General features: G+C 35.3%; 3 protein-coding genes and 1 non-coding gene across 5 annotated transcripts; 3 read left to right on the forward strand and 1 right to left on the reverse strand.

Annotated features, from left to right (window-relative positions):
* The first annotated feature begins 3,966 nt into the window (after positions 1-3,966).
* On the forward strand, positions 3,967-7,447 carry LOC130711359 (nudix hydrolase 15, mitochondrial). 2 transcript variants are annotated; one of them, XR_009010681.1, is made up of 5 exons: positions 3,967-4,378; positions 4,536-4,678; positions 5,983-6,102; positions 6,194-6,686; positions 7,089-7,447. XR_009010681.1 is itself a non-coding variant. In XM_057560941.1 (5 exons), exons 1-5 carry the CDS (start codon positions 3,982-3,984, stop codon positions 7,161-7,163), a joined length of 930 nt encoding a protein of 309 aa, XP_057416924.1. In that variant the 5' UTR covers positions 3,967-3,981; the 3' UTR covers positions 7,164-7,447. The 2 variants fall into 2 exon arrangements, 1 of the variants encoding a protein (XP_057416924.1); XM_057560941.1 differs by having other exon boundaries at positions 6,194-6,388.
* Positions 7,448-8,729: 1,282 nt separating this feature from the next.
* Positions 8,730-12,045, reverse strand: LOC130711360 (dolichol-phosphate mannosyltransferase subunit 1). Its single transcript, XM_057560942.1, has 9 exons — positions 11,916-12,045; positions 11,258-11,384; positions 11,023-11,122; positions 10,862-10,895; positions 10,716-10,792; positions 10,484-10,509; positions 10,242-10,406; positions 10,033-10,147; positions 8,730-9,107 (listed from the first exon to the last, which is right to left on the reverse strand). Exons 2-9 carry the CDS (start codon positions 11,365-11,367, stop codon positions 9,003-9,005), a joined length of 732 nt encoding a protein of 243 aa, XP_057416925.1. The 5' UTR covers positions 11,368-11,384; positions 11,916-12,045; the 3' UTR covers positions 8,730-9,002.
* Positions 12,046-12,589: 544 nt separating this feature from the next.
* On the forward strand, positions 12,590-20,239 carry LOC130710077 (uncharacterized protein At4g18490). Its single transcript, XM_057559230.1, has 16 exons — positions 12,590-13,317; positions 14,284-14,385; positions 15,029-15,155; positions 15,487-15,669; positions 15,796-16,611; positions 16,770-16,949; positions 17,029-17,166; positions 17,308-17,445; positions 18,001-18,195; positions 18,286-18,466; positions 18,821-18,888; positions 18,998-19,031; positions 19,171-19,332; positions 19,636-19,746; positions 19,833-19,915; positions 20,005-20,239. The coding sequence occupies exons 2-15, from the start codon at positions 14,325-14,327 to the stop codon at positions 19,887-19,889; spliced, it is 2,451 nt and encodes an 816-aa protein (XP_057415213.1). The 5' UTR covers positions 12,590-13,317; positions 14,284-14,324; the 3' UTR covers positions 19,890-19,915; positions 20,005-20,239.
* Positions 20,240-21,340: 1,101 nt separating this feature from the next.
* On the forward strand, positions 21,341-21,438 carry LOC130716414 (U6 spliceosomal RNA). The gene has a single exon (XR_009012028.1). It is a non-coding gene; the product is annotated as a U6 spliceosomal RNA (small nuclear RNA).
* The last annotated feature ends 3,774 nt before the right edge of the window (positions 21,439-25,212 follow it).

The raw sequence follows: 25,212 nt of genomic DNA on the forward strand, positions 1-25,212 counted from the left end.
TTCTTCTCTGAAATCTTCACTCCACCCCACCCCTTTAACATCATCCAAAAGATGCTAACGGAATATTCCTTTAACTCAAATTAATTAATTAAAATATAAATGATAAATAAATTACATTATCCTCTAACCAAATAATAATTGTACTATAATTTTGTAAATATTCTAAATATTTATAAAATATTTTAAATACCTCCAAATAACAAATAATAATTAAACTTGATGTTTATTATGGTCAAAATATTTCTCTCTCTAATATAACTCAAATTTAAATAGGGAGTGTTTCAGTCAAAATATTTATCAAATGATGAGTTCTTAATACCTGTGTATAACCTTAAACAACTTATATTTTAAAACTTAAAATGCCATGTGCTTAAGTGCTCATACAACCTAATAACTAAGGCAATCACATATCGTCATAACACAATTATATTTTGAAAGTTTAGTAAACTTATTGACAATTTTTTTTAGTAAACTTAGTGGTAAAGTTTTTGAGTTTTGATGGTTCTGACATTGAGTTAAGTTTTGCTACATTTGTGATGGAAAATGTTGTTGCCTTGAAGAGGATGATTTCAAACTTAGCTGGAAGCTACGTAACTCAGATATGGAAGAAGTAAAACAGAAGTTGTTCTCGTTTAAGAAATGTTCTAGTTCTATGAATTTGGAATTATACCAAGAAGGCCAAAACATGCTTTATTGTAAATCATTTGTGCTACCCTCCAAATAACAAGGATTTATTTACTTGAATGAGCACTGATTATCTCGTGCTACTTTTTTTTTTAAAAGTATATTTATTATTTAGTTAGAAGATAATGTAATGTATTTATATTTAAATTAATTAATTTTGAGTTAAAAGAATATTCCGTTAGCATCTTTTGGATGGTGTTAAAGGGGGTGGGGTGGAGTGTAGAATTTAGAGAAGAATTGAGTTAAGTGTAATTGTGAGATTATTATTGGGGTGGAGTGCATATTTTGGATAAGAATGGAGCTAAGTGTTATTCTCACAAATCTTGAGGGGGGTGAGTGTATTTTACTCTTTTATTTTTATCTCTCTCATCTTATTATCTATCACATCTCATATTTTATCTCTCTTACTTTTTCTTTTCTTCCTATCTCTCTCACTATTCTACCTCTCCACCTCAAAAGAGAGGTGTGGATGAAACATTGCCCAAATTAAATTAAGGATGGCTTAAAAGTCTTGAACCGAAAGTTATCCCTATTATGACAAAACTCCGCTGAATATAATTGTTGTTGAAATCCATTTTTATTCGAGTGAATCACAGTTCTTATTGGTATAGTATACATGTATTTTTGTCCAAAGCATATAAAGATACATCTTCCTTGAAAATACATGTTTACTATAACAATTTCAAGAATATGTGAAATAGTCAATTTGAGTTGACACAAATCGCAAGTTAAATTTCACCTTTTTATGTCTAGGGTTCAAATTCCCATGCGTAGAATAAAAACTCAATTAGTAGATAACTCTTCTCACAAAGATTCTTTTCCATTTAAGAGTGAGCCTCTATTGATCCACGTCATATTTAACCTAAAAAAGTATTAATCAATCATTTATCTTTAATTTAGAGTTAAATAAGGATGCACTAACTTTGTAAAATAGTATACATAAACATTCAAACATGACTAATTATTTGACTACATGATCATCAATAAAAAAAATTACCAAAAAAAAACAGGAAAAAATATGATCAGATATCACTGTAAAATATTTTACAGTGTAAAGTCCACGTAAAACATTATTCATCATCAAATGTCAGTACATTAATTTTCCTCCTGTAAAAAAAAATGGCAGTACATCAAAAGCATGAATAGATGTTAGTCTAGCTAGAGCCTCATCTATCCAAATAAACTCTCGAATTGACGGAGCTAACTTCAGCCATGAATTTTGTGGCTAAATTACCCCTCCTACAAACATGAAGCAAATCGAAAGAAAGAAAAAACCTCCCAAGTCCCAAGGTAAATACAATCCCCAGCTAACAATTGAAACTAAATAAGAAAATTGGAGCTTATTTGACTTCCAATTACTAACAAGGAAACCAAGATCCAAACACAACTTGCATAGGGATAACTCTTAGACATGTCTATTTATTCATTATGTAGTAATAATAAAGATATCGAACACGAGGATTGTTATTATCCAGTATCAATTTCCACTAACTTGGTTACTAAAAGAGTAAAAGGACGATTAAAGGTTGATTTGGTGTGAATTTAGTTGTTATCTAAATTTAGAAATAAACAAAAGCCATTAAACAAGGATAAATATATGAGAAAAAAACTTAACCAACCCTTCCTCAAATGCTTGTTCCTAACCAATCTGCCGGTTGCATGAGAAATAGTAAGATACTTGCATGCTCAAGTTTCAATTAAAATGAGAGAATAAATTCTTAGGTAAAATCAATAAGCCATAAACAAGTTGAAACGTTAAAACATAATCACAAAGTTGAGTCCATTAACCCCAAGTACTGTAAAGAGATTAACCAAGCATGGATAACATGATTACAAGCTAGCATCCAAGAATTGATTTCAAAAGTTTATGAGCAAACCTTACGAATGTACCCCTTAATCTCCTTTATGTATGATGGTTGGCGCGACTACACCACTTACCAGCGCGACTTGGCCAGAAAGTCTGAAAATGCATGCTCTAGGCGCAGTTGCGCCAACTCTTCAGTAGCTTTTGCTTTTTTTTTTTTTCCATAAAATTACTTGTATGAACTCGTTAACCGTTGTATCAGACTGAAATTATGATATATTTTTCACAACACATAGATCTTCAATCTGATTGGTAGGACCGTCAAGAATATGTATGTGCTACAAGAATCAGCTCACGTAAGAAAAAAACAGTTACAATCCTTTAGTAAAATCTGCCTTGGACTGCTTCATGAAATAAAATAGAAAAATAGGATCAAAATTCTCTAAAGTAACTAAAAAAATTTAAAGCTCCTTAAAGTCCTAACAATAAATATTATGATTAAAATAACTCAGAAATACTAAATGAATTCATAAAATAAATTAAAAACACATACAAAATACCATTATATCGTTGGGTCAACACACCCCTATATTAAACAACAGCTTGTCCTCAAGCGTAAATGCTCAAGTAGCTTGTCCTTAAACATATAATTAATCACCCCTAAACCGGATGCCAAAACTTTTCAATTCACAAGACACAATGAGATCAGCAATACAGATCGTGCAAAATGTTAAGATAAGAAAGTAAGTGAACTACAATAAGTATATAAAAAGTGAAAATCAACCGTAAGAGTTCATAGCAATTTGTCCTCTCACATTTATGGTCTACTGAACATACAAACACAATGCATCAAAACCTGTTTTGAAGCCTACGTTGCTGAGAACTTCTAGTTTTTGAAGGTTACGTTGTTGGTGACTTCTCGTCAATCTTCAAATCTTTCCTTCCATCGTCTCCACCACCCGCACCAAAGTCGTACAAGCAGAGTGCCTCGTCCTTAGATTCAACGACCTTACTCTGACCGTTGCAGCCTCTCCTTTCACTGCTGTCACTGCTATTTCCTTCTCTTCCACCACCTCGTTTGTGAACATCTTTCATCGGAATCCCAAGCCCTTTTGCAAATCGAGAGACTAAACTACAAATCTATCCAAACTTCTCTACCCTATGGCGGGTAAACAATCTTGGTCATTCATTTATTCAAAAATTATTAAATTAAACGACCACAAGTCTCTTTTCTCTTTGACTAGTGAAAATGAAAGACCTAAATGACTATTCACTCATACAACAACACCTAACACTAGTTCTATGTTCCTTTTTTCGGTCTTTAACGGATGAGGCCACCTGTTCGTAAAACAATTGCATATCACTCTTAACAAATGTCTTTATTAAAATTCGAGTTTGTGTTCTCATACTTGGTCACACTTTAGATCTTGTTCCTAATTTTTTTTTTAATTTCTGCAATAAATTAATAACAACAACCTCAACAAGAAAACATAATGACAACCTTATTGAAAAACAGAGCTTTTACAAATGTATCCATGAGAGCAATAACATCCTTAGTACTTCCCAAACCACCTTTCTCCAAATTCATGGATTCTTCTTCCAACGTCATCAATGGACGATCTCAGAGGCTCTTGGCCTTGGCACAACACCTTCGTTTGTACAAGCCACCACCACCTTTCCCTGAAGATATTGTGGAGCAGAGAATCGAAGAAAGTGGTGGCAAGGTTGTTTCCCAAGTGGGTTTTCAAGAATCAGCCACCCCAATTGCACACAACCCAGAAAAATTCAGACCCAATAAAGCTGCTGTGTTGATCTGCCTCTTTGAAGATGATGCTGGCGATCTGCGAGTTATACTCACTAAGCGCTCTTCCACGCTTTCTACTCACTCGGGTTAGTCCATTTTCTAGGAATTTTCAGCTTCATTGTTTTGTGATGATCTTGAAAATTTGTCTCCTTTTTTTGAGTTTTTGCTATTTGGGTTCTGTGAATTAGGAGGGAACAATGAACTGAGGGTTGTTTTGTGTCTGTTCATATGTGTTTTTTGCAGGTGAAGTGGCATTGCCTGGTGGGAAAGAGGAGGAGGGGGATAAGGATGATGGGGACACTGCAAAAAGGGAGGCAAATGAGGAAATTGGATTGGACCCAGAACTTGTCAATGTTGTCACTGTTCTTGAACCATTCTTGTCTAAGGTGAATGTCCCATTTAATACTTCACAAGCTTAAGTAATTAAGAAATGATAATTTGATAGAAAAAATTCTGGAATTAAAAGAACTCCATTCTTGAATGTTACGAGTGCATTTCTTGTAAATTTGGGATAAACTCCAATACAGTATCCACACAGTTGAATTGCAGTTGTGGTACTCAAATACGGTAGTGTCTACATTGATGGTTGTAAAAACTAAGTAATGTTACATTGAGTGGGTCATTTTGGCCTTTGCTCCCTGTTGAAGAAAATCACTGAAATGTCCCTGTTGGTGCCACCAATTGTAAAAGTCATGTATCGTTGCAGGTCATTGGAACTAAACTGGGTATTGTCTATCGCATCTAAGCAAATGCTAATACAAAATAGCTGAGAGTCAATATTCTTCATTGTCTTCTTATTTCTCCACTTCTTATTCTTTAATATATAGATGATGATGATTTGTTAAGTAAAAGAATATTTCACAAATGAACTAACTGTAGAGATTATTTAGTTTCTAGTACAAAAAGGAATAAGGTTCTGTTTGGAAGAGCTTACTTGAACTTATCTTATAGCACAAGCGCTTATGCAAACGTTATGGAGAGCTTATATAAATAGCTTATGACCTACCTATAAGTTGTTTTAAGCTTATTTTCATAAGTTGCCCATAATAGCCTATGAATAAGCGCTTATGCCCACCAAAGTACCTATAACCAGTTTTGAGCTTATTTCAATAAGCTTCTGAAATTGGCATATGAATAAGTGTATATGCGATAAGCGCTTAATTAAGCTGTTCACCCAAACGCACCCTACAAGTATATATGTTGCCCATTAGAGTGACACTATATACTTTCGTGACAAAAACAGCACTACTAACTATTCAAAAATTTGAATAAAATAACAACATTTTCTTGGATTGACTGTCTTTGGCAAACATTGCAGGGAAATCAGTTCACATTTAGCTATCCTTGATATGATGAATCGATTTGGGGAAATGATTGGAAATTTATTTGTTGGGACCATTGTTTGAAAAATACACACATTTCTTTATTAAAAAAATCTTTACACATCATTCATCATCTGGAAACTGTAAACTAGAAATGGTATGAAGGAGTGTCCTCAATTTCTATGGAATATGAGTTTTGATCATTTCAGAAGTTGTTATATATTTGACTATTTGTATCTATGGCATTGAAGTCTAAACTCCGAGGTCTTTCACATTTTTGTCGGTCTATTTGTCATCTGCTTCAGATTACAAGGGTTCATTGAGGAATTTTTACCAGTATTTTTCACCAATCACTGTTTCTTTTGCAGCATCTCCTTAGAGTAGTTCCTGTCATTGGCATTCTTCATGACAAGAAAGCATTCAAACCTGTTCTGAGCCCTGCAGAAGTGGAAGCAGTGTTTGATGCACCTTTGGAAATGTTTCTCAAGGTCCATGCTTAGCTTTATTTGTTATCTCGTGTCTTCTTCATTCTTTTCTATATTCATCTATACCTTGTCTGATGCCCATTACTTTAACCAGGATGAAAATCGGAGGCAGGAGGAGAGGGAGTGGATGGGAGAGAAGTATTTGATACATTTCTTCGATTATGAAATCGAGCGTAAAAAATACCTCATATGGGGTTTAACTGCTGGGATCTTGATTAGGGCTGCATCAGTTGTGTACCAACGGCCACCAGCTTTCATAGAGCAGAATCCTAAATACAAGGTTCCACAGGTTGTAACCAAGGATAGTGTAATGCGTTGAGTTAAATATTTTTTGTATTTTTTCCTTAATATATGTTCTTAATCCTACAATATTAGTCATCACAACTATAAAGTTATAGAATCCCAAGTGTTTATATTTACTGAAAGAAATTAAAAGGGCACTATGCCATCACTTGGAATTCATATTCGTGCTTACCCAATGCTATCATGAAGTTGAGGAGTTGCGGACAGTAAATCACTTCAGAAGGAGTATCAACAATTCTTAGAAACATTTGCTGACTAGTAACTTGTTTTACCTTCTTCTTCAGGTCAGTTTGACCTTGTCATCTTCCAAATTGTATTGCTGCTATGTCTGTATAGTAATAGATGAAATGAAATGGATGAGATGAAATTGAGAAAAACAACCATGCTGTTTTTGGGATCTTTTATAATGGAATGGAATAAGGTTTGACCTTTTTTGTTTAGGAAGTGAATGAAATGATAGGAGATGATGCAGAATTCATAAGATTATTATTTTACTTATAATCTATGGGTTTGGTGATAATCATGTTGTTTAAGATGTTGATAACTTTTCTTGTTTTTGGAGATTTTATTTTGAATACGATATCTAGTTTAAGAAAATTCATATTTTATCAAGATCATGTATCTAATTAGGAGTAGTATAGACTTTTGGATAATTATTAACATTATGATTTTTACTTCTTTCGTAGTGGGTGTTTGGCACTGCATTACCACACCATGTTGAGGTCAAAAAACCATGTCAAAGTGGACGCTCCCCCTTATAGCTTGATGTGTTTTGGAGCGTGTGGACAATTCATTTCCAAACACACTCGTAAAGCATTTGAAACTTGAGTGAGTAACTCTAGGTTATAAAGGAAGTGCTTTGCCAAAAGGAGCACTCTTGAATTATTTGCCCAACATCAAATTTGTTACTTAGGAATTTAGGGTTGTCTATACTATTACTCTATGTATATGGTGCAAATAATAAGTTGATTTCATGTAAACTTATAAATTGGATGGAGGAATAGATGTATACAATGGAATAAGATGAAATCATCATTAAATTTCATTGTATTTCAGCTTATTTTAAATAGGCTTAATTGCAACTTTGGTCCCTGACATTTGCTAAAGCCACGATTTTAGTCCCTAACCTAATTTAATTACATGAATAGTCCCTGACGTTACATGTCGTTTGCAAAGTTGGCCCGACCGTGTATTTTTTAACAGAAAAAGCTTATGTGGCGTCTGAAAGCTTACATGGCACTGCTACTGGAGAGAGAGACGCATGCCTCATCATCTCTGAAAAGAAAAACAAAAAAAAAAACTTCAAACCCAGAAAGATGATGCTCCCTGTTCATCATCTTCATCTTCTCCTTCACCCTTTCATCTCCCAGTTCATCATCTTCATCTTCTATAATTTTAGAATCTTATTTTCCAAGTCAGACACACACACATTTCTATCCCTCCTTTCCTCTTCATCCTTTCATCTTCTCACCCTCAACCATCTTCTCTCTACTGTGATACCCAAAAACAAAATTCAAGGCATCTTCACCCCAATTTTCACTTATTTTCTTTCACTCTCTTGACTCTTTTCTTTTTGCTCAGAACGATCCCCTAAAGTTTAGATCTTTCTTTCAATAGGTTTAAGGTAAGAGAGTGGCTGGGTTTCTCTTACACCAACAAACCACACAGATCCCCAACCTTCTCCTGCAACCAAGCCCCTCCCTGCAACCCCAAATCCCCTCAAGACCCACACCATAACCTCCGCAGAAACCACCGTGCACAGCGCCACACCCTACCCCTCGCCGCACCTCACCCCTACCAGCCACTACGATGGAGAGTAAAAATCAAAACTTGGGAAACACTTTGTGGGAAGAGAAGATGGGTGAGGGAATTGAACCAGTAGATTTTAGTCATTGGTTGCTGAGGAAGAATGAAGAGAATTGAAAATTGAAAAGTGAAAATTGAACTAGATTTATATTTTCCTAGTTTTTTGCTGAAATTTTGAGGTTAATGGAGCTGGTGCATTGGTGATTAATCTGGGTTGAGCTTTGAGGAGATGACGGAGGAAAAATATACGCCACATAAGCTTTCAGACGCCACATAAGCTTCTTCTGTTAAAAAATAGACGGACGGACCAACATTGCAAACGACATGTAACGTCAGGGACCATTCTTGTAATTAAATTTGGTGGGGAACTAAAATTGTGGTCTTGAAGAACGTCAAGGACTAAAAGTTGCAATTAAACCTTTTAAATAATTAAAACAACAATAGAATATCTCCTTCTCTGCCAACTTGATCTCAAACATAAAAGAGTTGAAGGGTCCAAACGGGGTTTGTATACACTGATGGACCATGATGTAATAACGTTGATTTATTTGTTTTATAATTGATGGCTGAGATATAAAACTTGCAACATTTAGAACCAGTAACCTCTATTAAGTTGTACAAACTGCAATGAGATCTTTTATCCTCACCAAATCTCAAACCTCATTTAAAATCGATCAAACATTAGAAGTGTACTCCCGTGCAATGCAAACGACAATAATTGTGACTGAACTGCACCATTTTATCTAGTTTTAGCCGCACAGCAAGACATTCATGAGTTGTTATGATTTATGTTTTTATGTTGTCACCAAAAGATATACTACGCCTTTCAGGTATTGAACAATCTCTGATCCACCAAGCTTTGAACTTCCATATACTCTATCAACAAACGTGATTGGAACCTGCAAACATGTGAAACTAAAGTCAGCTGCTGAAGGGAATAATGAAAACGGTGACAAACTTCAAAACAGGGCAAAAACTCTAAGTCCTCTCTACTTCTCAAGTATTTCGTAAAGTGATGAAGATGTAGCAAACGCAAGAAAGAGAAAAAGAATGGCATAACTGCTGAAGTACATTTAAGAAACATATAACTGGACCAACAAGCATCCAAATTAACCTCATGAAAGAAATACATAAATAGATTAAAAAATGATAATTTAGAGCATCTATTTTTATCTAATCATCAAATGCTTAAGGCACTTCTCGGCAATTAACTAGCAATCATGCATGTGCCTGATGACAAGAAAATACAAAAATTTAAAAAAGATAATGATAGAAGAATAGAAAGGTATCTGCAATCCTGAAAAATAATTCCAATGTTTAGTCAATTACCATTTCAAACCTTTCACAAAGCACAGGATGACAGGACAGTAAGAGTATGACTGTCAGTCAAATTGGCAATCTTAATATCAAAGGATCTTTCATAATTAGTTACATGGCATACTATACTCTTTAATCATATGAGTCATTCAACAACCTTAAAAGATCAACAACTTATCTAAGTAGGTAATTTGACAAAACTGTCAGATGAAAAACCATAACTGCAACTTAGATTCAAAATACAGAATTAGAATGTCTGCATGGACTATCTAACTTTTACAAGATTTGACACAAACATATTCTATCTAAAGTTATCGATCCCCCCCCCCCCCCCCACACACACACACACAAGCACACATATTTAACCAAAATCATGCTAGTTATATCAAGAAATGCATAAATGGTAAGCACATAGTGATGAATATGATCAGTGCGATTATAACTATTATGTAAACAAAAGAACAAGGTTAATATACTTTATAAGCATCACATATTCAGCATTTGTACCTCTTCAATATGGTACCCTTTTCTGGATGCTCGTACTATCATCTCCATTTGAAAGACATATCCCTTGGTAACACAACGACTAATGATATCTTCAAGAGCTGATTTCCTATAAAGTCTACACAGAGCAATAAAAAATACTCTCAAACCAGGGTACAAAGGAGCAACCAAAATACAGCAAACTATTGAATACCCATTATCAAGCTCTATACCTAAAAGATCCCGTCAAATCTGAGACACCAGGCCATAGAAGTGTTTGTGCAAGAACATTTGCCCCCCTACTTGTTAATTTGCGCATAAGAGTCCATCCATGCACACCGCCACCTTTAACATAACGAGTTCCTGTAACTATATCAGCACCAGTTTCCTTCTGCTTTCTGAAATGTAAAATGGAAGAGTTAAATTGTGGCAGGTAACAAGAAAATAAGAAGAAAATTATTAAAAGCTTTCTTACCTAATGAAGCTTGGCAAGTATTTTGGCTGCAGAAGAGCTAAATAGATTAGACAAAGAAAATTAAATAAAAACTAAAAAGATAACACAACTATGCAACAAATAAATTCTCTAAAATTAAAATCCAAAGTCGACGTTCATCCAAATCTTCTTAACTTTTTAATCCTTTCAAATTTAGTTGCTTCATAACTACAAATTATCATCTACATGTGAACAACATAATTGCATAACTTACATGGTGTGACAGATCAGCATCCATAATGACAACAAAATTTCCAGATGCATGCTTCATGCCATGAATATAAGCCGTTCCTGAAAATTAATTGTGTCAAAGGCCTATTTATCAAGAAAAAATAATTGGTACAGGTATCAGATACGTACCTAAACCCAGTTTCCTAGGTCTTGCTCTTAGCAGCTGGAACCACAGGAATAAGCAAGGTTTATATGAAGGGAGTTAGAAAGACATCATAAAATATATATGATCATGGATGACTAGTCGTTTATATGAAAATTAAATTCAATTTGTAAATGTCAAAGCTTACAATCCGATCTTCTCCATACACCTTCTGCAGTTGTTTTACAACATCCTGAGTACCATCCGGGCTCCCATCATCCACAACAATAATTTCAAAATCAACATCCCTAAAATTGAGAAACAATAAGGAGTATTCATAAACACCACCAATTGAGAGTCCAGCTTAACAGTTACATCCACACTAACACATAAGAAGAAGAAAAAATGGGAGACCAGATAGACGGAAGAGATGGAGATATTACCTAAGATGCTTGAAGAGGAGGTAAACAATAAGACCAATGTTGAGGCGCTCATTATATGTAGGAACAATTATACTGTACTTGTCTTTATCCTTCTGATGCTGCTCATCCATTCTAATCCAATCCTGGCCTAAACCACCTCAACACAGTGAGTTCGATAAGGCGCCAACAAATACACACACGCGCGCGCGCGCGCACACACAGACACACACACACACACATATATATATATATCAATTAAATCCTAATGTGAGCTTAAATTAGCATAATACAGAAGAATCAACATATATGTTCAATACTCAGTCAGGTCTGCATCATTTATATATAATGTCTTCGATAGGAAGAATCCCCGGCACGGTTAGAAGCATCAAATTGGCATTCATTCCATACCCAAATACACAGTTAACTATATACACTACTACAGTCATAATTCAAAACCTAGTTGCACCAAGACATTGAAACATTTTCCATCGAAGAACAGGTAACAATTACCCAAATTAAATATGCAATCAGAGGTGGAACAGTTAATCAGAGTGAATTTCGTGAAATTCCGAAATCAACAAGGGAAAACAAAGAGATCATAGCAATTAGCAACTAGTTCAGTTGAATCGAAGAAAGCAAAGAGTAAAGGAGAGTGAGAGAGCGACGGTGATGGCGTTACCTTCAACGCAATCGGACTTCGACGGCTACGACGGTGGATCTGAAGCTAATCTGCAATGGAACTGCAAACCGTGAATATGGATCCTCTGCGGCCGTTATTTTCCTCAATATCTTTGTAGCGAATTGTCTGGCCTTTGGATTCATCCAACGATCTAGATTGAGGGAGTTGGATTTTTATTTTCTTATTTCTTTAAATAATTTAGAATTCAGAAAAATAAACTCATTTTATTCTATATATGTGTTACATAATTTTCCGATGTATCAAAAGAAATATATATGTGTTACTGAAACATATTTTTTATATAAATGCTAAATTTAAATAAAATATATATATATATATATATATATATATTCTACCCAACGGGTGCTGGTTGCACTGGTAAAAATTATTTGTTTAAACTCCTAAGTCGTTGTTTGATTGGAGGACAATTGGCTTCAAAACATTCAGATCAAAATTGCTCAAATAGTAAGAGTTAGAAGACATAAGGGTTGAGTGAGATAAATGATGAAAAATCAGGAATCGAACCATGATGATGGACAAATTTACTAACAAAACTAACAATTAACATTTAACTAAAAGAAAAAAAATTATTATATTCAGTATCTTGAAAAAACTTGAGAAAACCTATTAGCAACTTGTGCAAAATAATGAGCTAGTGCTAGACCATTGAGACATGCTGAAAGCATTTGCAAATCATAGGTGGGTGAGCTAAAAAAATAGCATTTGTAAAGCTGAAAATGACCAAGTTTCTATGAAATCAAGACACAACTGACTTCAGGTTCCGGGTTTAGCTCTCACCTCCCAAAGGTCGAGGGTTTGAATTCCCTAGGGTCTGTAAAATCTCAGTTGGTGGGCAACCCTCCTCGGGGAGATCCCCGGCGCTCCTTCTAGGAGCGGGCCTATGCTAGCCTCCCCAGCATGTCACTGGCGCCCTACCCGGTAGTCTGGAGGTGTTTTCACTCCGTTCTACCATTTTTGTAAAAAAAAAAAAAAAAAAACCCATTCCCCCTCACTTTCCTGCAAATCCAGATAAAATTGTTTTATGAACCAGCAATATATACTTTCCAAATCAATTATTTCATTGAAAAAATTAACGGCATACATGAATGATCATTTTATTTCGTTTTCCCAAACATAGCATTATTTCTCCTTTTCTTACCCGCCATTAGAAGCCAGCCGTTAGTATTTAAATCTCGAATTCATCGCGCTTCCTCTTTCTTCACCTTCTCAGAGCTTCCCCTTCATTTTCTTTGCTGCCAAACGCTGAATTTTCACGTCTCTCTTTTCTCATCACCTTAGAACCGAGAAGAAGGAAAAGGAAACCCTATCGCTGTCGATCGTCGTTCCCATTCGGCTACTCAAACTGCAAATCGCTGTCACCGATCAACTTCTAGAGCTTACGGTAACCGTTTCCGCCGATTCCACTAGGTTTCTCCGATCTGTAACTAACCTATTTCGATTTTGTTTTCAAAATACTCTTTGCGATTCTCAGCTCTTGAGTTTCTGTGTCAATTTTGTTATCTATGCATGGAGTTCAACCGATTCTAGTTGCTGCATCAGTCATAGATTTGTTTCGTGCGTGCTTGATTTACGATCAGTTTCTCACTATGTTTTTAACCAACTTCGAATTTCTGCGAAATCAATTCTGAATCTGAGTTTTTCATGGATTGATACTGCTAAATCTGGTTTCCATATCTTGATTTATTTTTCTGCAATGTTTTGATATGCGTAATGTTCCCTGATTTGAATGTAACATCTCAAGTAGAAAATCATGCTATTTCACTGTTGTTCAAAGTGCATTAAGTAAGTCACTGCTAATCTAAGTAGTTATCGTGTTCCTGCTTTGGTTTTCGGTACAACTTCGATACTTGTAAGTAAGTTAATAATATTCTTGGAGATTTCCTTTGATTTTCAACTTACGCGGCGTATCTTATCGGTTGAGTTACAGTGTGTGATTTATTCATATTATTGGCGAAGAAACTTCTGATTTAGAAGGACTATTCAAAAATGAGTAGTATACAATGTTCAAATGATGGTTCATTTGCAAACTTCATCAATTAACCTTTTGTTTTCATTCTAAGTTAGTAATAAGTTCAATAGGATATTCTATATTGTAATTCTCATTATTATTACATTATTCGGTTTAGTTATCACAGAATTGTATTTTCATGTCTTATTTTTGTAGATGCTTGATACCATTTTTTCTATTTGCTTCCTATCATTTTTCATCATCAGAGTGACTAAGAGACCTGTCTCATTGTTTCTCCTCATAAAAACACCTGTGATACTTAATGGTCGATATTATTTTTGCTGGTAGTTGAAATAGAAAGTTTTAATTACTCTATAATTTTTAATTTGAATATTGCAGTCGAACCTAGGTGTCATCGAAATATTTTCATATCTCAAGGAATGGAAGAACAGAAGAAGGAATCCTCATCTGCAGATTTGAAGGAGAAAAGTTCGTCGAAAGGTTTTTCTGAGCATTATTTTTACTTCTACAATTTAGTGACTAGTAGATTCTTCCTTGCTCTTTTCATGAACCAAATATCAGTATCAAAGAGAGGAGTGGTGATCTTCAAATTGATAGCATTTTACAGTATATATTTGTAGTATTTACTAGTCACTGGAAATAGGGGTTCATAAAATTTAAGGAAGCATCACAATTTGCTGTCATTTGTAGCTTCAATTGAAGTCCTTATTCTGCCTTCAATTTGTCTTCATTTTGGACTTAAGTTAGGACTTTGGTTTCTTCTGATGAAATGAAATATTATCACAACATCTCTCACCATGGCTAATCTTCAGCTGTCTTGAAAAATGTTAGCGAAGCTGAACAGGATAGTATAAGAGAAAAAGTAAAAAGAATTTAGCAGATTTAGATAATTTCTGAATTATTGGACCCCTGTTTTCCCCATAATTAAGGGGTACTTTTTCCTAAATTTTGATGTAAGATTCTTAGATGTCTCACAACTTCTTGTAAATTTGTGAGATTGCATTCTGATCTACCCTATGGAGAACCACACACACATGTTTGGTGTGTGTGTGTGTGTGTAATTTTGTATACATATTACGTAGGTATTTCACTTCTTACTCTGCAATTTTTTTAATTTAAACAGATGATGACATTGGAAAGGATTTTCTTGGCTCCTGGAAGTCCATGTCAATCGTAAATGATGATGCTATGGATTTTGGCTTTGACACTGTTTCTAAAAGCAAGAAAAAGACATTTGACTTTGAAAAACTGTAAGCCTTATTAGTCTTTCTAAAGTTCATGCAAAGTCAAATATGGATAGTGAGGACACATTTTTTGGTTTGATTCTGAAATGTTCTGTGTTTTAAAATGCTTTAAGATTAACAGATTTAATGGTTAGTATTTTGCACTATTGCTGGAGAAGGGTGATATGATGAATCACATGTGCAACATTTTACTTTTCTGCAGACCTACAATGGCTATGTTAGTTTATATAAAAGATCATTTCATTTAAGAACAGATCACCCTGAGTGACTTATATGCTTATGCAATGCAGTTGTGAGCTTGTAGTTCCTTACTATTTGTTACCAACATCTTTGGTAGGGACATGAATTTTGATCTGGATGGTGATTTCGGCAAGATGTCATCATTTAAGGTAGACATGTCAGACCTTGATTTTACAAGTCCACCCAAAAAATCTTCCCAGCCTACAGACAAAAAAGGAGAAGCTTCTGGTGCAAAAGCAGGGAAACAAGATGGGTTTAATTTCAGCTTTGATTTTAATGAGTAAGTGGGGGGTAAATATTCAAGGCTATTGCTTATTATACGTCTTTTTTCGGTTCTGCAACATGAATGCAAGTGCTTTGAAGGTGTAGATATATTCTTCTATTATTATGTCTTTTAATGGTGTAGGTTAGATAGCTTCAGTCTTGATTCAAGCTTACTGAAGTTCGATACTACTTCCAACACAAAACATAACCAGAGAAAAAATGAATTTACGACAGAAGGAAATGATACTGAAGGTGCCAAAAAGCCTAAAATCAATGATGAGAAAGGTGTTCATGGATCTAATGATAATATAGCTATGAAACCTCAAGCATCAGAGAAGGTGAAAACTTTAAAGGTTGAAACTTCGGTTGGCAGCCTAGGGAATCTAGTTTCTAGACAAAATGGTTCTGCTTCCAAATCATCATCTGGGAACCTTGAATTGTCAACTGAGAATCAAACTCCAGATATCAGTAAAAGTATAAGTACAGAAGAAATGAATCATGAAATAGACTTGTCGGAGAAGACACCGCCAACAGAATCAAAATCTGAGAAGGTTATACATATGGCACCTTCCCGGTCAGTAAGTCAAAGTGATTCAGAGCAAGACACTATCTCAGAACAGCATAAGGAGGTTATTTCATCTGGAACAAGAGTAATTAATGTTTCAGGTGACAAACAGGAGGTTAATGATAAGGCAAAATATGTGGATTCTGATGGGGCAGACTTGCAATTAGAGCGCTCACCCCCACCTCACATCCCTAATTCAGATGGCATTGTTGGAGAAGCAACTAATATAGGCAGCAGAATTAAAGGGGTTACTAATGATCCTCAACCAGAAAAGAATTTTACAAGCTGCGGAAATATTAAGAAAACTGATGTCTTGAAGAATAATTTGCATGACAGTGACATCAGAGAAAACAACAAATCATCTTTGGAGTGTCATTTGGCTACATCTAGCAGGTCAAATTGTTTCAATCCTTTTTTGTTATCATGTCTTTATAAATTTATTTCTGTTATAAGCTTATTGCTGAAACTCCTTTGTGAGGTAGCCAGGACATATAGGTTGTTTCTTACTAGTTATTAACTGTTTTTTCACAACTTTCACTCCTTTGATGCAGTAAGCCTATAGATGATAAAATCATGCAGATGAAAGATAAAGGACTCCCTGTTATGCAGTTAAGTATTCCAGAGGACAAAATGTCTTTCATGCACCCTTCATCAACAGTTGGGACACAGAGTTTCTCCTTTGGCTGCAATAAAAATGCTGACATACACCTGAGATCCAAAACCCAAGCACGGTGTGTTATGCTTACCATCACAATTATATTTATTGGCCTTTCAATGGTAGCATGTTCCAATATATATATCCCTCAACAGGGACAGCTTCAGATCAAATGACACAAGATCTGGAAACAAAATGGTAAGTGATTCACTTCCAGGTCCTGGCAAACTAATGAGGGACGCACCAGCGTTACTTGGTAGCAAAGATGATCTTGCAAGTCGTAGTAGTACCAGGTAATATATTGTTCCTGGACATCTGTTTTATGTGGTTTCTTACTTCATAACCACTTTTCTCAACTGCATAGATGATATTTTTTGTGGAAGTTGGGTTATTTCCCAGTAATGAATGTAACTGTTGCTTCTGATCATGATCAGGGAGGGCATTGTTTTCGATGTTACACAGAGTGCAAGCAAGTTGGCAGGAAATATGAAATCATTCACTGAAGACGTAAATAGAAACAAAGTCAAATTTCAAGAAACTAACACGTCAACAAAAGATGTTAATATTTTGAGGTAAGGCAGCTGCTGTTGAGTGTTAACTTTTGTTCCTCAAATTGGTAGTAGAACTAAAAATAATACATCAGATCCAGATAATATTTTGTTTATATGATTTTGTGTGACTAGGTTTGCTAACCTGCAGCACTTTGAAAGAAAATTGTGATATTTTCCTCTGCTTTTATTTACTTATAGCCAAAATAAATAAGAATTTCAATTGAATGATCATGACAATTGATGTCTTCTCTTCACCGTAATAATCATAGATCCATTTTCTCATTAAATTTTAATATGTCCAATTGCACTTTCTTTCATTCAGTGTCTGGATGTTTAATTTACACTGTTGTATAGACATTTTGGAGATCACTTACATGTTTTAAAGATTAAGATTGCTAATTGTTGAATTCAATGTATTGGCCAAAAAATTTGGATCATTATATTTATCTTGATTTCTGGATGTTAATCTATGGTCAAAAGAGGCTACTTTTAGTTATATTATAAGCTTCCAAGAAGTCCTTCTGTGTTACTTGTACAATTGGCTCATAATTTTTCAATGTTTGTGGAATTTTGCAGTTCTCAAGTTAATCCTTCCAGCTTAACAAAGAAGACAGCTGGAATCACTACTCAGATATCTGTAATTTCTCAACCTGAAGCTTCAGGCAAGGAGTCTTTTCAGAAATCAAGGATCACTGCCGTAGAAGGAAATAAACTTTCTGCTGTTAAAGTTTGCAAGACCACTCCTGCACTTTCTAGCTTAAAGACTTTAAGGTCCTGTTCTGAGTTAATACTTTCTTCTTTTGTCTGTTCTCTCTTTAAAATCATGCAGGGACTTCGAATGACTTTGGTTTGTTTTCTCAGGAATATTGGAGCTAACACAGTTCTAGCAACTTCTTCACACCAAAAAGAAGCAAACTCCTTGGTAAACTCTCAACACAATAAGGAGACACAGGGTATTACTCCACTAAAGAATGACCATCAGACTGACAGTGGTGACAATAAAAAGCTTTCAAACCCATTCTTGAAGAGGAAAACTATTGAGGTTTGACCTGACTTTTTCTTTTTTGAATGAATGAGGGAAGAAATTATTACCAAATTGATTTGACACCGACAACCTATGCCTTGGCCATTTTTTTGCTTCTTGATCTGTCCTATCTGCAATTGTCTTCATTTACTGTCTCCTACTATTTGTTTATAATTCTTCCCCTTGGCCTACAACCAGTTGATACCTGGATGATTTTTTTTTCTTCAGACAAAAAAATATTTATAGAAAAAGATGAAGAAGTAAATAACTTCCCAACTATAGTACTCTAATATGAAGATCTAGTACCTTTTTGTGTTGAAAAAATCATCTTAAAAGAATTTCTTAGAACATCTATAAGAAACAATGGTGCAGGATTCTGAAGCAGATTTGACATCCTTGAGGCCCCTAAAGCGCCTTTCTCAGTCTCCTAGTAACAGCAGGTGCTGCAGAATAAATTGATTGACTTACTTTTTTTTTTTAGTTGATAGATTGTCCGTACTTCCTTGTATTGGTTCTTCTGGACATGTAACAGTTTTTAAACAACTGCAGAAATTCTAAAGAATCTTCAGAAGTTGTTGAAAAGGTACATTATCATTGCTTTTGGGATATTTTAGTTGATGAACTGTCATAGTTTTTTTTATGATTACTGATAAATGCAAGGAGAGTTGGGAATATTTAACTGTGTTAGTTGTCAATACTAGTTTCATTTTAATGATATTCAGGTAGAGAGTGAGCCCAATAACTTCCTCAAGTATTATTCAACATCTGGAGTTGAAAGTCCATCAGAGATTAAAGTAACAGAAGTGGAAATACCTGCTTCTGTACTCATGGAAGATAACAGTAGCGTTGAAAAGGCTGAAGCATATATGAAGGAACTTGAAGATGTGAGTGATGTAAACATTTTGTCATCTATATAAACTGACAATAAGTTATATTGTCAAAAATTGTACAATTACTTGGTTATCAAACTCTGCTGAAGCGCATAGGTATGTTTTAGCAATATACCTCTGTATATTGAAAAGCATAAGATATTTTACTGATCATATGGCAAGAGATTTTCTATCATGGTATCAGTTGTCTTCTCCAATGAGGTATAAGTTGAGACAAATGAGAATAGTTTCATAGAATTCAGTAAGTTGTGTGGTCTGACAGCTAAAAACACATGCTCTGAATGCAATTTCTTGCAGATTTGTAACATGCTGAAAAAGAAGCACGAGGAAGCGAAAGAACTATTGGTTCGAGCCATTGTGAACAACAATAACTTGCTGATGCTTAACCATCCCATTTACGATGAAGAAATATCCTCCCATGCTTTTTCTATAGTTTCCTCCTTGTCATTTAATTATAGATATCAAAGCTTGTTATTTCCTTAATATTTTTGAACATTCAGAAGGTTCAGAAATTTGCTTCTCAAGTGATGTCTGAGGGGATTGCAACTTAGTCAGATACAAAATTGTCGCATTCTAGGTATGTACCTATTCTGCACTAAAAAAATTCCTGGCTACTAGTCACCATTTGAATTTAAGCACTAAATGCATTCATATAAAAATTGACAGGTTATTCTGTCTGTGCTGTGACTGTTTGGGCAAACCTTTACCATTTCCTTATGAGAAATTGTTGAAAGCTTGTCATTTCTGTGCTCTATTAAGGTTTCAACTTTCAAATTGTACAAAGTCTATTGTGATGCATGCCACAAGTCTGTTTCAGGCTTTGGCCCTTATATGCAGAGCTAAAATTAGAATTCGATTTTTTCGGCGAAAGTAAAGTAAAGTAAACTCTGTTATAATGTTTAGAAACTATTACATGATAAGCATCGATAATCATCTATGATTTTTCTTCCTTAGACAAGATCAATCCAAGAGCAGGAAAATGAAGAAAGATTCATATCATTCATCATACAAAACAGATTTTCCTTAATATTTGCTAATTAGAAAAGAATTACATCTAGCATATTCAATAGCTATCATATGTTGACGAAATTCTTCAAAGCAACACGACAAGACATGGGATACTCAGTGAGACTAGCCTTTTTCATTGTTCTTATTCTTTTTTCACATACGACATTTAGACACACTCATTAGGCAGCAAATTAATTAGCACTAAGAAGGTGCATGATGTGGTTGAGGATGGAAGACAACAATTTGGCTCTACCTATAAATCCAAGCTCTATCTTTTTAGCACTGTTGTTTTGCATATATTTTATTTTATATTTAACGTGTAAGGACAATAAAAGCTTTTGGCGATTAATTGGAAGTGCCCATATAGATACAAAAGCTGCCTATCGCACATTTAGACAATGAGACAAACTTTTGATGTCCTTGGACTTCCACTTGGATCACTACAACAAAAAACTATGGTTCCTAGTTTGCAACTGTTGCTTATAAATACATTACCCTCTTTGCTCGGATATAGCAACTCTGTCTAGCATTTTTTTTCCAATTCTGCAAGGAAGGAAGATGGCTAGACTGAGTTTCTGTTTCTGCACTTTGCTCCTGTTGCTTTCATTCTCCGTGTCCGAGACTCGGCCACTGAGGAATCATGATCCATTTTCTTCTCATTCCCCCTCTAGTTTTCTCTTCCTGAGCACTGTCAAGCACTACCTTTATCCAGGATCAGAAGGTCGAAGCCTAGCCAAGAAGAGGGCTAAGGTCTCTTTCAGCATTGGGTTTAGAAATAGTAATAATGCAACTAGAAGCAAGTACTACCAACCGAGTCGTGTGAGTCCAGGAGGCCCAGATTCACACCATCACTTCGAAACAACGGGTAGTGGAGGACATGGGAGGAGATAGAGTCTTGATCACACATGTAGTTTTAACCCGCCCTTACATTTCTTTTAACTTTCTTCTTATTTTCCATCACATCACATAACCGAAGATTCGGTTTATATAATAAGTTCCGGGACATTAGATAAAATTGAAATAATATGGAGAAGATTAGGCTGACCCTTATTCAAGGATGATACCTCATTTCTTCTAGTGTATAGATCTTTAAGGGTGGATTAAAAATGAATAGTGTGGAAGTCCTAAAACTCATGATAGGATCATGGTATGAGAGTCAAAACACGAGCAAAGTTATCAATAAAAGGATTGAAGGAATATTTTGCTAGACCTTGTAACGAATCTCTCTTTCATCACAATGAATAAAGATGATTCCTTTCACTTTAACTTTTTTGTTGACTCCTTCCATTTATGTGATCAGCGTATTACTCAAATTGTCGAAACAAATGATATACTAGGAGAGAAACAGTTTTTTTAATGGGAGACAAAATGTTACACTGCTGGTTTTTAAATTTTTTTTGTTAAGAGGAGATGAATTAACTAGTTGGGAGGCCCTATGTTCGGCTAATCATTCTATTGACCTATGATTCATTCACACACTCGTTTATTTTCACTTCACTTTCTATCTATCTCTCTTCATTTTTAGTCATATCACATTACATTTCTTACTTTCTTTATATTTTTTATTTTTTATATTTCTCTCTTACTTCCACTTCATTTTCATTTTTTAAGGAGTCTGAATGAAACTGTACGTATATTGGTTCCCCCGGCTGAGGGCTCTACAGTATACATCAAAGAACCACTTTGAATGATAAGAGATAAAAGTGCGATGAGCATCGAAATATATATTAATCAGCTGATAAGTGATAACCTTACGACTGGGCATCATAAAAGGAAAATAAAATATTAAATTGTAGTATTTTTTAAGTGGCAAAATACTTTGTGTATCTGCACAAGAAAAAAAACTTTATGGATATGGGAAAAGATATATGAAAGTCAATGGCGATAAAGTTGAGTGTCTAAGAAAGATAGTGTCCCCCACACTCATGCCGTAGAGGATAGTGTGTAGTGATCACGATAGAAAAGTTCTTGGATGTGGATATAATAGAAGTATTATATTAATTGGAACAAATCTCTATTTTCACCTGTAAAGTTGTTAAGATTTTTCATCGGATGAGCCTAATAATATGAACAAAGTTTATTGACTTATACTATTCTCACTTGCACTAATCCTCGATCTATATTTTTACTGGTCACGTTAGTCATCTGAAAGGACTAGCACGCTTCTGAAAAAGGACATATTCTAAAAGACTTCAGAATTTGGAGAGCTTCAGCATCATACAATTCATAATTTGATGAGCTCTTCAGCATGTGCTAGTCCTTTTCAGTACTTCAGTATCTTCTGATTCTTGAAGAATTCATCATAGAGTTTGATCTTCAGAAGCTTACAAGGAATATATATTCACTTCAACATATTCTTACAAAAACTTCAAAGTAGATAATGCTACAAAAACTTAAGTGTGTTACCGTCAAAACGTTAAAAATCACACTACAGGGAAATTAGAACCTAACAATCTCCCCTGTTATTTATTTATTTATTTATGAAAACCTTAAAAAAAATTGTTGAAGCCATTGAATCAGGAGGCATTCTGAAGATAGGCCATCACATGAGACAAGTTATCATTAATGAAAAAGGTCCTTACTCCAGACACATCAACAATTTCTCCATGAATTCTTTGAATATCATATGAAACGACGTAGATGTGGAAGGGGTTAAACATCCTCAAAGTCTTCCTCAGCAGGGGTGACAAGCATGATTGTCTTCCAAGGGCGCAGCAAATGAATGTATGGAAGGTTATTGACATTGATGGGATCAATGTAATACTTCTTCCCTTCTAAGTTTTCTTATAATCGTGCTTCGCACATATAGATGACATAATTATCATCTGTTCCAGCCAACCTAGATCTTCCCAATCAGCACTTGAATCAATAATAGTGTTGTCAAAGAGAGGCTTCGGAGTTCTTGGGTTCAAGCGATTTACATCTTTTCTAGTTCTGCTCGACTCTTCCTAATGATGTATAAGAATAGAAGGTTCAACCTTTACTTCCCATTCATCATCAGCATCAATCTGTGGCCTTGAAGTTTCTTAGCCTTTAGTAGCAGAATCAACATGAAGAACAATGACATTGTCTTCATCATAGGTAGGGTTTTCTTCAGCTTCTAGAATGACTTCTACAACGTTATCTGATCCACACCTTGCTTCTTGCTTTTTCTCTTTGAGGAGGGATGGTGATACATCCTCTTTTTGTCTTTCTCTTTCTTTGCCAAAATGGTGATTGTCAGGTTTGTGTTCTCAGGAAATGAATTTGAAACGATTTTGAGAGCATTTTCCCCATGTCATATATTTTGACCATCTCAGTAAGCCTTTCAATTTATTAGTCTCATATGATTGTGGTATGACCTTTTGATTTTTTTCCGTAATATTTTTTAATTAGTGGTGGCATTTTGGGTTGGCGCTACATCCTTAATGCCATACTCGGCTTATACTGTTGTAATATTGTATAATTCAGAATTTAGTCCTTATGGTTTTATAAGGTTTAGAGTTTAGTCCTTTAATTTGTGAGCTGAGCTGGTTTTAGTCCTCAGCTCATGATTAGCTATAAATGTTGTTATATGCACTGTGATTGTGCAATCAATGCTAATAAAGTTTCATTCTCTCTCAGACATAGTTAATTCGTGTGATATGCAATTAGCTTTCTTCTCATGCACTAATCCTAATCTTGATTATCAAGATTGATTGCCTAGAGGATTGTGAATCTATGTGTGAGTTTCTGAATTAGAGAATCAACAGTGGTATCCAGAGCTTGACGATCCGGCGACCGGAGACGTGAGCCACCACCAGTGCACGGCGATCTACGACGGAGTGTGAATCAGTCACAACGGAGCTGCTTGCTCCGTTGGTAGCTCCGGTGGAAGTGGACGCTTCTTTGAAGGTGATGGCTGGAACGAACGACAATTTCCCAGCTTCGTTGCCGGTTCTTGACGGCAAGACTGATTGGGAACGTTGGAATACCCAGATGCTTGTAATCTTCGGGTTCCAAGATGTTCTGGAGTTGGTAACCTCTGGGTATGATGCTCTACCGGCGGAGCAAAGCGCTGCTCATAAGGAGTTGAAGAAGAAGGATATGCGGGCTCTGTTCATTATCCATCAGTGTGTTAACCCTGCTAATTTTGAGAAGATTGCAGCGGCGAAAACGTCGAAGGAGGCGTGGGATATTCTGAACAAGAGTTACGCTGGTGTGGCAAAATTGAAGAAGGTCAAGTTGGAGACTCTCAGAAGACAGTATGAAGCTCTGAAGATGGAGAAATCAGAGACGATTTCTAAGTTTTTCACTCGACTTCAGACCTTGACAAACCAAATGAAGACGAATGGAGAGACCATGAATGATCAAATGCTTGTAGAAAAGGTTCTTCGATCTTTGACTACAAGATTTGATCATATAGTTACTACTATAGAGGAGTCTAAGGATCTTGAGACTATGAAGGTGGAAGAGCTTCAAGGTTCATTGGAGGCTCATGAAATGAGGTTAAACCTGCGAGATTCTGAGAGAGAAACTGAGCAGGCACTGTATGTTAGAGGCAGTACTAGCAAGAAGAAATGGGGTAGCAACTCTAAGACTTCCAAGGAGAAGAATTGGAAGAACAAGGGTGCTGGAAAATTCGCTAACAATGAGGATGATGGTGACTTCAAGAAGAAGGTGGATTCTAAGGAGAAAGGGTATGATAAAGACAAATGGAAGAAAGACAAAGGAAAGAAACAAAGTGTTCAGTGCTATGCTTGTAAGAAGTATGGCCATTATGCCTTTGAGTGCAAGAACAAGAAGAAGGGCAACAAGCAGGATGGTGAAGATCATGCATATTCTGCTCATGATGATGATGATTCTGATGAGGAACAGGTACTGTTTGTAGTCCCTGATGACCCTGTT

Source organism: Lotus japonicus, chromosome 4 (assembly GCF_012489685.1).
Source record: "Lotus japonicus ecotype B-129 chromosome 4, LjGifu_v1.2".
NCBI classification, from domain to species: Eukaryota; Viridiplantae; Streptophyta; class Magnoliopsida; order Fabales; family Fabaceae; genus Lotus; species Lotus japonicus.

Bases quoted from the DNA above. Each gene is read 5' to 3' on its own strand.
- LOC130710077 (XM_057559230.1), top strand. From the start codon at position 14,325: ATGGAAGAACAGAAGAAGGAATCCTCATCTGCAGATTTGAAGGAGAAA. The intron at 16,612-16,769 runs GTCAAATTGTTT...CCTTTGATGCAG, and splicing joins CATTTGGCTACATCTAGCAG to TAAGCCTATAGATGATAAAA. The intron at 18,467-18,820 runs GTTTGACCTGAC...ACAATGGTGCAG, and splicing joins TGAAGAGGAAAACTATTGAG to GATTCTGAAGCAGATTTGAC.
- LOC130711359 (XM_057560941.1), top strand. From the start codon at position 3,982: ATGACAACCTTATTGAAAAACAGAGCTTTTACAAATGTATCCATGAGA. The intron at 4,679-5,982 runs GTGAATGTCCCA...TTTCTTTTGCAG, and splicing joins TTGAACCATTCTTGTCTAAG to CATCTCCTTAGAGTAGTTCC. The intron at 6,103-6,193 runs GTCCATGCTTAG...TACTTTAACCAG, and splicing joins CTTTGGAAATGTTTCTCAAG to GATGAAAATCGGAGGCAGGA.
- LOC130711360 (XM_057560942.1), bottom strand. From the start codon at position 11,367: ATGGATGAGCAGCATCAGAAGGATAAAGACAAGTACAGTATAATTGTT. The intron at 10,896-11,022 runs GTAAGCTTTGAC...CTGTGGTTCCAG, and splicing joins TGTATGGAGAAGATCGGATT to CTGCTAAGAGCAAGACCTAG. The intron at 9,108-10,032 runs GTACAAATGCTG...ACATGTTTGCAG, and splicing joins AAGGGTACCATATTGAAGAG to GTTCCAATCACGTTTGTTGA.